Consider the following 12,990-nt stretch of genomic DNA (forward strand, 5'->3'; position numbering starts at 1 on the left):
ACAACAAACTGCAGTTGTAAAGATGCAAGAAAGAATAAAAATAGTGATAAAACTCATGTGAAAATGGGGTACTTCAAAACACCTACATTGGTGCTGCAGATTGTAATTTTTTAAATTAAGAAATTTGGTTTTCCTTTTTTGTAGGGTATGCCAGGGAAGGCAGGACCTCCTGGACCTAAGGTAGTCTCAGATTGGTAATAAAAATGAAAACTTCCTATTTTGTCTAACATCAATTAATTCATTTGGTAGGTGTTTTAAAAAAATAATAATAACATTTGGGGATTTTTTTACAGGGTCTTATGGGACTCAAAGTAATAGGAACCAAAGGGAGAAAGGTAATTGTATAAAATCCTTAAAATATTTTTTGAGTTTTGTTTCTATTTTCTGCTTTTTCTGATATACTGTGGTGAAATGTTTAGGGAAGTAAGTAGACTGAAGTAAAAATTTTCAGTATATATGTAAAAGTCTTTTATTGGAAAATGGAAACATGGCAATTAATATCTAAGAACAAACTGTTTTCACATAAGAGCTAATGATATAAACTTCCTGATAGAAGGGTAGAAGCCTAAGAGGAGCCAGTAGTTAATATTTACTAACACATAACATTAAATTCATTTATATATCATTCGTGCAGTGTTCCTCAATGCTTATGTAAGCACGTAAACATTGGTAAATATATAGCATCTGTAGACTCACAGCTTCTTATGGCCAACATGTTTTCAGTGTCAGCCTTTGTGATGCTAGAAAACCTCCCAGATTTTGAATAAAACTGGATGATTTGTTGCCTATGTTCTTACTTTGTATCCCATATAAGTGACATTAAATCAGAAATTACTACAAATACATATATTGTCTCTCAGGACCTCAGCCTGCAGTTGGAGGACCGGTGTAGTCAGTGTGAGTCTCCTTACAGGATCCTTTCAAGAACTTGGGGCATCTCACAGTTATGCTAACTGACCTGCACAGGTTCAGCTGTGAGCTGAAACAGCACTGTCTGACAGTGGGATTGGTTTTAACTCTGTAATTACTACTGGCAACGTGCTGGAAGTTTCCTGGGAAAATTTCTGTAAATAGAATTGATTATTCATTAGCATGAGCTCAGCTGACCATGGAGCATCTTGCTTCCTTCTGATAGTGATGCATTCTTTGCTGTTATGCTGCAAGTGCACTGGCTTAAAATCACTGAAAATTATGGATGTTGTTTTGTCGAGCTCCACAGGAAGGATCACATTTAGGACTTCCGTAAAAGATCCTTAATGAAAAAGTGTACTGTGATATTAATATTTTTGGTTAAGAACACATGAAAGCTAATTTTATCTGTCAGCACTCTGTTACAATCATCTCCCTGTAATACACAGACTGCAGTTTTGAGCATGTCACCAAAGACAGATTGTATATGTTACTGATTTACTTAAATTGGGAGTAAAATTATAATACAGGAGATACTTTGATATAGAGTTAAAATGGTTATATAACTTCTAAGCAAATAGTATCAAACATTGAAGCTAAGTCTAAGAGAAATGAGCATACGTGTTTTTATGTTTCTCAGATAGGAGAAGGGTGTCATAGTAGTCTTAAGGCTTCCGTATGCCATTTTATTGGAAGATAAATGGCAAGTAAATAGAAATGTTAACTGTACTAACGGCTAAGTGTAATGACAGAAAAATTTTCACAATGTCAGAAGTATAGCGATTGTAATTTGAAACAATAAAAACACACTGCTTGTAATTGCTCTATTTTTCTTTTTTCTTTCAAGGGTGACACTGGGTTAACTGGACCCCCTGGACCACCAGGAACCGTTATTGTGACATTAAGTGGACCAGACAACATGACGGTAGTAAAATTGTTAAGCATCACATTCAGATAAGCCATCTTACTAGGTTTTACTTTGAGAGGACGTTGTCATCTTCATTGTTCTGATAACATTTCCTTTTACCCATCCTAACATTTTTCAGACTTGTTTAGTTAGATACTAAGCTCTTCTTAGAGTGTGTCTGTACAGCCAGCTCAGCTGAGGCCTGTGTATTCACATGCACATCTGCACAATGCCAGTGGAATGCTAAATGCTTATTAGTAACCCACCTGCTGTGGATTTCTGAGTACATGAAAAGTAAATCACTTTTAGCTTCACCAAATCAACATGAATTTTCTGAATGGCTATCAAAGCCACAGCTGTGTTGACCTCTGGGTCTTGTCACTGAAGATATCAAGACTCCGAGCTACCAGTGTTTCACAAAAGCTTACAACATGTTCGTGTACATTTCATATTTTATTTTCTCATAGTTTTTACTGGAACATGAGTAATTGTGGAAAGTGTTGGGAAAACAATGAGTCTGATTCTGTTTTCATTTTAAATATTGCTTTGTGAATTAAAATTCTGGCATTTTGTCCTTATATAGAACTTAAGCAGCAATAGTTGAAACACAGTTTTAGTCTTCACATATTAACGGAACAAGTCTTCAACCAGTTCTTGACTCTGTGTTCCTTATTTAATTTGAATCTAATCCATGAAGTTGCCAAAACTCCTTCTCCATTATGTGCTAAAATAAAAAGTGAATTTTGCATCAAGACTGTGTTGGGGAGGGAAGAGAAAGATTGTAGAAGCAAGGTTCAACTTTTAGGCACAGCAGCTCTTCCCTGTTTAAATCAAATATGGACCAGCTGGAGCACTTCCTAGGCACAGCTGTGGCAGTTTATCATGGGGTAATGGCAATTTTTCAGAGACATTGGGCATTAAGGTTTAAAAGCCCCTCAAAACTCCTTACATAAATAGTTTGAGGCTTGGGTCTAACTAGGTAATAATTAAGTAGTCCATAAACTTTGGCTTTACAATGACCTTAGGATGTCTCCCAAAATATAGAATCATAGAATGTTTTGGGTTGGAAGGGACCTCAAAGATCATCTAGTTCCAACCCCCCTGCTGTGGGCAGGGACACCCTCCACTAGACCATGTTGCCCAAAGCCTCATCCAACCTGGCCTTGAACACTTCCAGGGATGGGGCCTCCACAACCTCTCTGGGCAACCTGTTCCAGTGCCTCACCACTCTCACAGTAAAGAATTTCTTTCTAACATCTAATCTAAATCGACCCTCCTTCAGCTTGAACCCATTCCCCCTTGTCCTGTCACTACACTCCCTGATAAACAGTCCCTCACCAGCTTTCCTGTAGGCCCCTTCAGATACTGGTAAGGCGCAATTAGATCTCCCCAGAGCTGCCTTTTCTCCAGGCTGAACAATCCCAACTCTCTCAGTATAACAGTGCTACAAGTAGGATAGTCTGATCTTGAGCCCACAGAGGCAAGGATAGCGTGGGTAGCCACTGCATTTACATATTGGAGGTAACTGTAGCTCCAGTGAAGCAACTAAGGTTTATTTGTTTTTCACTTGCAATTTATTGCCATTTCTGGGATACTTACTCTAGTCCCTTTGCATGCAATCACAGCTAGGTCCTTTTGAACTTGCTATGTTCAGAAATATGTGCAGAGCCAGTTTCTTTTTCAAACATCATAGACTAATTAGGACTGCTGATATGAAGTTTCAGTTTCTTTTAGTCATTTAAGTAGAACTCTCTCTGCTTGAAGAAGCTTGCTGGTAACATAAGGATTTCCTATTTGTAAAACTTGAGTGTTATGGTAAGCACAGAAAAATCCAAAAGACGATACTAAATTTTTATTTTCTGTGTAATAGGACTTGAAAGGAGAGAAAGGAGAAAAAGGATCAAGAGGACTTCCAGGGCCAATGGGGTTTACAGTAAGTGATCAGAAGTAAATCTCTTAAATCCAGATGTTCAGGCAGCATCACCTAGAAAATGCTGCTCTTCAGAGTCCAATATTTACACTACCTATTCCAACCTTTAATGAACAGAATAGAACTAATAAATAGAATACCTATTAATAACATTCTAACTGTACTTTACTTTTATACTTCTTTTTAAAGATAACAAGATTATAAAAGATACATTTAATTCAGAAAATGTGAGTCTCAAAACATGTATGTCTTGAGGGTGGTTTTGTTACAGGGGCCGGTTGGTGATTCTCAGAGTGAAAAGGGTGACCAAGGAGAACCCGGAGCACAGGTATGTGCAAACAATTGAATAAATGTTAGTCTTTTGTGAAAAGCAGTTTTGCACTATTGTTGCTTTGCAGCTTTTGTTTCGATGCCACTCGGAGCAAATTTTCTTAGATTCAAAAGCTCTTTCATTCAGTAAACCAGACTAGAAAGCTGGAAGTCAGATGACTGTTCTTGTAGGCTCACATACCATGAGTACATGAAGTAAAGGCCAGTTGATGGTGGATGTGATTCTGTTTGTTTTGCTGTAAAGGTTCTACTGTTGAAACAAACAAAAAAAGTGCTCTTCTGAACACATACTGGCTTTGTAGTGCTGGTGTATATGCAGAAGAGAATTAAAAATGATGGGTTTACTTAAGGCAGCAGACTTAAATTAGTACACTCAATCAGCAGGTATGTGGACATGTGAAGAAAGTTGTCATAAGGTTATTCTGTTAAAAGGATATCACGAGAAAAAAATCATATGTTGATTTTAAAAAGCATATACGTTAAAATATAATTTACATGAGTATATCTAAATTTTGAAGAGAATTAAATAGAAAGGTACCACTTTTCATTCAAATGGTTTTCAGACTTAAAACTGTATGAACTCAAAACAGTTTACCAATGTGCAGTCAGGGGAGAACCCTAAAATATCCAAATAAATCAAAATGTTTTGTGACATTTTCTGAACAAAACATTTCGATTTCAAATACATTTTGGAAGCAATATTAAGAAAAATAATTTTCAAATGAAATATTTAATCTAGTCTAAACATACATATTTTCTTGTGGTCGCAATAATTTTTCTTCCACAAGGAAAGGTATCAAGACAAGATCAGTGCTACCTGTAGATTGCTCTTTCTTCAATTTTATGGTGCTATAACAATTATCTTTATTATTCCTATGCATTATGAAAGTTTTAATTTCTATTTGAGTTACTGGTGTAAAGTACTAAAAGTTCCTGCTATCCGATGTGTGTTTCTTCCTCCATCTTCTGTGTTTTTTCCATATTATGTCTTCTGTTTGCAAAATCTCTGTCCTGTCATGCAGTATTTTTTAGAATGTTTGCTTTTGCTATTGAATTTACATTAGTGAGCACAAAATATCAAATGGCTCTGAATTTTCCGTTCTAGAAAAAATAACTATTTTGTGCAAGTGAGTTTTGAGCCTGTGGTGACATCATTCCAGCTCCCCTTCTTCTTTTCCAGAGTACCACCTTTGGTTAAGTTCTACCATCTTTTGAGTATTGCTTTTTTTTTTCTGGTGCTTACATTGTAATTCATGGTCTGGTCATCTTTTTTAAAATTATTTTAAGTTTCATTGATCTATTCTGTGCAAAACAAATTTCTAAAATGTACTTTCTCCCCTGTTCTGAGCTCATAATCTTCTACTCCCTCTTTTATCTTACCTCACTACCTTCCTGCTGTGGATTTTAATGAACCAGGTTTTCCTCATTTCTGCCTTCAAGGTGGCAAGTAAGGTATCCATATTCAGAATTGTGGTTTCATTTATTTCTGTTTTGCTCCTCACTTTCTCCCTTTTCTCCCTCCCCTTTGTCTTCTTTTTTGTTGTTGTTATGAATTACATTACATGTATTGTTGCCCCACTAGATCCCAGGACCCCAGCAGAAGGCTGTCTAATGTGCTGTGTGCCATAGAAAACAGCAGATAACTCTGGCATGCTGCCTCCTTCTGCTCTTATTTTTCCAACTACTGCCCTACTTCCAATACGTTTGAAGTGCACTCCGTATTCTTTTTCATTAAATAATTTCAATTCATCTCTTAACCCCATTTCCTGTAAGAGAAAAGTTTCCCTTCAGTATCTTTCCATGCTCACCATTAGAAGGGCTGCTAGATGCTCTATTGTTTTATCATTTGTCTTGCTTCTGCAAGGACCTGATTTTGCACCAGGCTTTCTGCACTTGCCTGGCAGTTTGTGCAGGTGAAGTGTATGCCTCAACTAATCCTCCACAGGAGGAGGAATATCCAGGGAATATCTTACTCCCTGTTTTGTAGAGTTTTATGAACATTAGTTATGATTAGAAATAATGAACATTTAAAAAATAACCTTAATGGCTTTTCAGAATTTATAAAGAGCTAAAATACAGTTATATGAACAGCATTTAGTTGTTATGCGCTTTGAATGCAATGACCCCTCTTTTGATCATCTTAATATTTTTTGTTATGTTTTTCCTTTATAGGGTAAACCTGGAAAAGAAGGTGCCCCAGGTCCACCTGGCTTACCGGTAATGAAGGAAGACTTCTAAACATTTTCCGAGTAGCAGTCGTCTGTTTATCATGGCCATATCTTCCTATCACAGCTTTTTCCCATTGCAGAATGTGTTTGAAAATATTGATTTGTATATACTGTGAAACATTTACTTTCATGCAGCTGGCCTTGGGGCATACCATGTTCTCATAGTTACATGCAGGAGACAGAAGCTCAGTTCATAGATCTTGTCTCTTCTGTGTAAAATAGAAAGACCTGTTGCTCGCTGCTGACTGTCAAATGATTTTGAGACAGGATCCAAGTTATGCAAAATTAACTGTACTGAGTTGAAGTCTGGTTAGCCACACTGAAATTTTTGCAAAAGAGTTATACCTTCACTTCAGCATAAATCAAGAAGCAAAATTAATATTTTTAATCACTAGAATCAAAGACATCCTTTTACAAAGAAAAGTTATTGTCAAGGTTGCAGCTGCCATGGACTGAAACAAGATGACTGACAGATATTAAAATTGTCATCTTGTCATCATATAATTCTTAAAATATGCCATTTTATAACCAAAATGATCTTGTTTGTGTACTAATTTAAAAGCTAAAGTTGTTCAAATGTGTTTTTAATACTGTATTCAACTGGTTAATTACCAATTCTGTATTTCACTTACACTTTAACATTATCATTACGGTCACAGTGACCTTACAAATATCTTATCAAAATTCTTATTGTGAGAATAGCCCATTTCACATATGTCTTACTAAAATATCATCATGCCAAAACAACCTTTGCAGACAGTCTAAACACATTCCAGTCTGACAAAGAACATGGAATGACAGACCGCAAAGCTCTAGTGCCCCAGCTGACAGAAAGAAAACTTTCTGTCATGACAAGGACATGTCATTGCTCTGATCCCATTTGAACTTTACTAACTAGCAGTGCCTTCAACTACATAAGCCTCTGAGAAGTCCCTTTTCCTTGCACATATATGCTTGCAGAATGCCTTAGCAGCAGTCTGCACTGTTTTCCTCCTGGTCCTGCTGACACCTCTTCAGATCAGCACCATCACACAGACTGACCAAGTCCTGGGAAAGGGAGTTGCTGCATGTGAGAGTCTCACATTGTGTTCAGTTTCTCGCCTTTCAGCAACAGTAGTTTGCAGAGGGAGAACAAACTGGGGCTTCCTACGCTTGTGCTATCCCAAGTGGCTCCTCCTTGGGATTGGTGAAGTGTGCCATTATAAAGGCAGGTTTGGATGAGGGACCTGTGGTATTTACCACAGACATGGAACCGTGCCTCAAATGGAGTCTTTCCCCGAGATTTCTTCCCCCAAGCAAGTCACATTCACCTTGCCATTACCATGAAAGATTAAAGCTTTCAATTTTACATCTTACTGATGACAGTGCTAAGAGATAAATCCTCATAAAATTGTGTACTGTCACCTGCAGGGACAAAAGGGTGAACAAGGCAAACCGGGACTGGCTGGCCGGCAAGGAGCTAAGGTATTGTCTAATGGTTTTGTTGTTGCTTATGAGGATAAGGCATATTTTGGGGTTATTATATCATTTTATTATTCACTCTGTATGCAATATGTTTTATTTTACCTAAAAGATGACAAGTAACTATAGCATGGAATAGGGAATGGATCAGCTGAAATAGATCATGTATTTGAACTGGTGTCCATCTATGCCTGCTGATGTGTTCCTGTAGGTTTTGGTGTATGTGGCTGAATAGTTGTGTAAGGAACAGAGGTGGGGGTGGTAAAGAGGTCAGGAGCAGAAGTTCTTCTTTAATGAGCAATGTACTGAAGTAACAGTGGTTACCAAATGTCATGTTGTATATTGTTTTTAATAAACCCATTTTTGTCGTCTGATGAAGGGCATTAAAGGGAATGCTGGTCCACCTGGAGCTTGTGGTCAAGTAAGTGTAAATTATCTTCTTTATATCATTTTTCTAAACCATTAGAATAAGAATAAGCCAAACTGACTATGAGGCAATAATGAATGTCCAGTGCTGCTCTAATCAAGGCATGGCTTTCTCAAAATACTGATGCTGCTGGAAGTATCACAGAGATGGCATATTCCTTCATGTAGAGGTGGATGCATGATCAGGGCCTGGTTAGACCTCACTCCGTTGCAGCAATTTTGGCAGGAGATTGGACAGTCACAGAACAGTTACAAAAATTCACAGGAGTTAATTTTTAAACCAATCTCTAATCAGTGTCAGAACAGTTGGTGTTAATTTTAAAATCTTTAAAGATTTTATCTTTAATCTTTGAAGACTTTTTAAAGAAAGCAGGAAATGCTATGAGTACAATTTCTCTGTCTAGTTATGCTGTCTTGCTAGTGGCTTTCTTAAAGGCTCCATGCAAATCTAATGGAAACCTTCTGCCCAAATTGTTCAAAAGAAATAACTGTAAAAAGCTAAATCATTTGTGATATTGACAGAGTACTAAAAAAACACTGATTTTTCAAAAATTCAGTAGAAGAAAAGTAAAAATTTTGAATTTTAATTTTAGGCAGTTTTTTATTCCTTTTTAAAATTAGTGCATTTAAATTTCAGTGTGATGTTTATATATCAAGGCACAATAGTTATTATAATACTGATTTCCCTGTAATGGTGCCCATGCAAAATAATCCAGAAAAGAGCAAAAACTTATAAAAAAAAAAGAGTTACAGCAAACTGCATTTTTATTTTGCCTGTCATTTGTCGAAACTTTGAAACATCATAATATGAAACTTTAATAAATTAAGTATTAATTTTTATAGGAATGACTTTTTAATGCACATGTGATTTAAGTAGTTGATTTTTTTGTCTGGGTTCATGTATGATTATTTAAAATAGTAGTGTAGATAGAGCTCATACTGCTTTGAACCAATGAAATAGTGATGCCTAGAGGTTTCTTTCAAGAATATTTTCTATTTCATGTTACCATAATATTTGTGATTGGGTCTCCATTTTATACCTTGCCTGTATAATTGCATCTGCAGGCAGAGGAGTTCTCTGGGAGTTGAACTGAAAGCTGGAGAGGGATTATTTACAAGGGCAGGTAGTGAAAGGACAAGGGGGAATGGCTTTTAGCTGAAGGAGGGGAGATTTAAATTAGATCTTAGGAAGAAATTCTTCACTGCAAGGGTGGTGAGGCACTGGAACAGGTTGCCCGGAGAAGCTGTGGATGCCCCATCCCTGGAAGTGTTCAAGGCAAGGTTGGTTGGGGCTTTGGGCAACCTGCTGTAGTGGAGGGTGTCCCTGCCCGCAGCAGGGGGGTTGGAACTAGATGATCTTTAAGGTCCCTTCCAACCCAAACCATTCTATGGTTCTATGAATTGAACTGAAATCCCAGCCCCGTTTATTTGTACAGGTCTCTTGGCATTATCTGTGTATAACAGTTGTGATTTTTATTTCTGGCTGCTTGGAATTAATGTGTGAATAGAAAGGTCTCATGGTGTCACAGCATCAAAATTATGAATGAGATCATAACGTTGTTCTAACCAAATGTTCAATATGAGGCACTGTGCTTCTCCCTTCATTCTCACTATTCTTTCTCTTCTTGCCATCTTTCTCTTAAGACAGAGTATTATGATAATGTGATTGGTGAAAAAGGAGATGAAGGACCCCCCGGACCTCCAGGACCAAAAGGTCAACGTGGCATGCCTGGTGAGTGGGACGTGAAAACTAGAATCTTTCAGCAAGAGCTTCCCACTCAAACGGCTTGTTGCAGGCTAGGTTTTTGAGCATTCAGCAACCTACTTCTGCCTTTAGAAGAGTATATAGAAGTTAGTTCCATCAAATTGCAGAATCGAAATGTATCCTGAGACTTTGATTTATGGCCATATTTCCTCTTAAAAAGAATGAAGCTGGCGTGCTTCTGCAGATAACTGAGTTGCGCACCTAAGATCACTGACATCCTGTCTCATGACCTTAGTGGACTACTGCATCAGCACATTGTTTGTGTATGCCATAAACATACGATCAGGGCTGTATGTCTCCTGTTAAAGGTCATGCACTTTTTTATCTTGGGTTTGGGGTTTTTTTTTGGGTAGCTTTCATAGTTTGTCTTATGCCATTTTTATTGCCTATCATTCCAAAACAATAAAGATATGCAAGTGTTTATTTTGTTTATTTTGGCCATGCTGTAAAATTGAAACGTACTGATTTATTATTTAGGCTGTCTCACAATATAACAATTTGTGGGCTGAACTCTGAGGCAGCATCTTGTAGGGTATATCTCATACTCATCCAGCGAGTCCTTGTCTTCTGATGTTCTAGTTTTACAAATATTTATGTATCCAAGTGATTATGATGCATTCAGTGAATACTCTTTATTGTTACAAATCTACTTACATACTTCCAAGGGCTGGCAACAGGAAAGTTGAGCCTTGCAAAATATTAGTGCATTGTTAAGAGGTGGTATATTTACTAGAGCAATAGTGGAAAAAAGAAGCAAGTTTGCAGGCCTGTAAGTCATTCTCAAGTAATTGAGTGCAACCCTACCTGAGATAAATGTGGTGGATCCTATTCCTACCTGTTGTAAACATCCATATCTTGCCAGATTTCAGTGAAAATTGTCAGTATGCAACAGTTGCATGAATAGTACGTGCATACTCAGGCAAAATCAAATTCTTAAAAGATAAAATAAGCATAAAATGGAAAAGCCCAGAGTTTGCAGTGAGTATTAATGAGTAGTGACTTTGCAGAGTTTACAGTGGTTTAACTCAAGTTCTAAATACGTTGCTTTTGCAGGGCCACAGGGTCCTCCTGGAGATGCTGGTAGACCAGGTATGTGTAATGGTCCAGTACCAACAATAAAATTCATTATTCTTCCTGCCCATTATACTGAATTAGCTTTGTGCAATCTTAACTTCAGATTATTTCAGACATATCTCTAAGTGGTAAAAAATTGTCACCCAAAAGCTTTGATGGGCCAAGTATTTCAAGAGAGGTTAAAGATCATTTTAAAATGTCTTCACATGGTCATTGTGATTATTTATATATAGCAAGATGAAAATGAGTGGGATGAACTCAATATGTTTGTCTCTCACTCATCCTATTGAGTACTTACTTTGCTTTGAAATACCATTTCTTCTTTAACTTAATTTTTTCCTCTTTGGTTAGGTGTGTCAAGACCTGGTCTGAGAGGTCCCCCAGGATTTCCTGGGCCAAAAGGAACAAAAGGAGAGAAAGGACAAACTGGCGTGTGTATTGTAGGCCCTCCAGGACTACCTGGTATTGCTGGCAGACCTGGTTCTGTTGGATTACCAGGCCCTCCAGGAGAACCAGGTGATGTTTTAGTATTGCATATATAATTAACAAGAACAAATCCAGAGTCATCTCAATATCTAATGTGTAAGATTATATAAATACGTTACTTATAGAGTGTATTTTGAGCAATATGGTTGAATAGAATTTCTCTTTGGAAATTTTGTTTTAGGATATTCATGAAGCAAAGGTCTGTGCTCCATTGCTAATGAGTTTCTGTGTAGAAGATACAATGACTTCCCAGTATAAAGACTTCTCACCTTTTTGTATAAATGTGACTATAAAAATCTGCTACATAAAACCAGGAAAGACTAGTGAGAGAAAGTCTGTTTTTAAAATTAATTCTTCCAAAAGTTGTAGTAAATCTGTAAAACTAAATTAAGAAGAGGCTGATTTGAAAGCTAGAGAAATCACCTGCATGTCTCCAGAGGTCTTAGTGGGCCTTAGAGCAGGTTTGACGTTCTGGCAGGATGAAAATAAAGCAGTAGTAGTTTATAAAACTTCTAGAAAATGTATTAACTAGGAATACCTCTTCAACTAGAAGTACCAAGAGCATCATGTTTCTTTTATATGCAATATGGCCAAAACAAGTTTTTCTGAACCAATACCAATGTAGTGCTTCTCTTTTCTTTCTCTTTGAAAAACTTATCTATCCCCCAAATATATTACCTTAGGAAGAGCTTGATGCATGTTCTGTTTTTCCAAAGTAATAGTAAATACACCAGAATAATTGTTTCAAAGATAAATGAGCAGCATTAATAATTTGGGATGAAAAGAAAGGTTTCCTTTCCATTCCTGGTAAAATAAAGGATTATGTTTCTGTTGATTCAAATAAAATGAAAATACTTTCCCCAGAAGGTACTAAGCTTTTTAAAGGCTAGACAGATGGATCCAACCGTCTACTGAGATTTACTCTGGCATTACCATATTTATACTCAAGTATTTCCAGTTACAAGTGTTTTGGATTTGCCCAGGTAGTTCTCTCTTTTAAATGAATCATAGAATATCTCAAGTTAGAAGGGATCCATGAGGATCAGAATATTGTCTCCAGCTCATCCCTGGAACTTTTTTCTCTCTTAACAAATAGAAAATTGTCTGAATAATCTGCTGATGTAATGGTGCCGTGCTCATTTCATTAACAGGTAGAATAACATTTAGAACAGGCCCACCAGGACTTCCTGGAGAGCCAGGGTGTACAGGACCTCCGGGACCTCCAGGAGATACTGGCATGAAAGGTCAGTTTCAGAAAACTGTCACTCAGAAGTAGATGGTACAATCTGGTAATGTTCCTGGATCGTCATGAAATTTTGAATTTAATTTACCTCTTAAGCCATTTGATGAGTTTAGAGATATAAGAAAATTCAGTAGGGATAGCAAGTTGTCTTCCTCCCCTGACAGTAAACAGCAGCTGAAAAAGCAGTACGTGTGCTAGTGCTACATACCAGTTGTGCAGCACTGCAGCCAG

General features: G+C 37.1%; 1 protein-coding gene across 4 annotated transcripts in view; it reads left to right on the forward strand.

Moving 5' to 3' along the window:
* The window catches only part of COL4A3 (collagen type IV alpha 3 chain), a 66,434-nt gene that overhangs the window by 23,701 nt on the left and 29,743 nt on the right, over nucleotides 1-12,990 (forward strand). For 2 of the 4 annotated variants that reach the window (XM_054835734.1, XM_054835732.1), the window contains exons 11-23: nucleotides 145-180; nucleotides 294-335; nucleotides 1,757-1,834; nucleotides 3,687-3,749; nucleotides 4,018-4,074; nucleotides 5,493-5,528; nucleotides 6,249-6,293; nucleotides 7,715-7,768; nucleotides 8,145-8,186; nucleotides 9,836-9,923; nucleotides 11,010-11,045; nucleotides 11,382-11,546; nucleotides 12,668-12,760. In XM_054835734.1, coding sequence (XP_054691709.1) covers nucleotides 145-180; nucleotides 294-335; nucleotides 1,757-1,834; nucleotides 3,687-3,749; nucleotides 4,018-4,074; nucleotides 5,493-5,528; nucleotides 6,249-6,293; nucleotides 7,715-7,768; nucleotides 8,145-8,186; nucleotides 9,836-9,923; nucleotides 11,010-11,045; nucleotides 11,382-11,546; nucleotides 12,668-12,760 — 835 coding nt within the window. Of the gene's footprint in view, nucleotides 1-144; nucleotides 195-293; nucleotides 336-1,756; nucleotides 1,835-3,686; nucleotides 3,750-4,017; nucleotides 4,075-5,492; nucleotides 5,529-6,248; nucleotides 6,294-7,714; nucleotides 7,769-8,144; nucleotides 8,187-9,835; nucleotides 9,924-11,009; nucleotides 11,046-11,381; nucleotides 11,547-12,667; nucleotides 12,761-12,990 lie in introns of all 4 variants that reach the window. The other 2 variants (XM_054835735.1, XM_054835733.1) reach the window with 2 other exon arrangements.

This window comes from Grus americana, chromosome 9 (genome assembly GCF_028858705.1).
Source record: "Grus americana isolate bGruAme1 chromosome 9, bGruAme1.mat, whole genome shotgun sequence".
NCBI lineage: Eukaryota > Metazoa > Chordata > Aves > Gruiformes > Gruidae > Grus > Grus americana.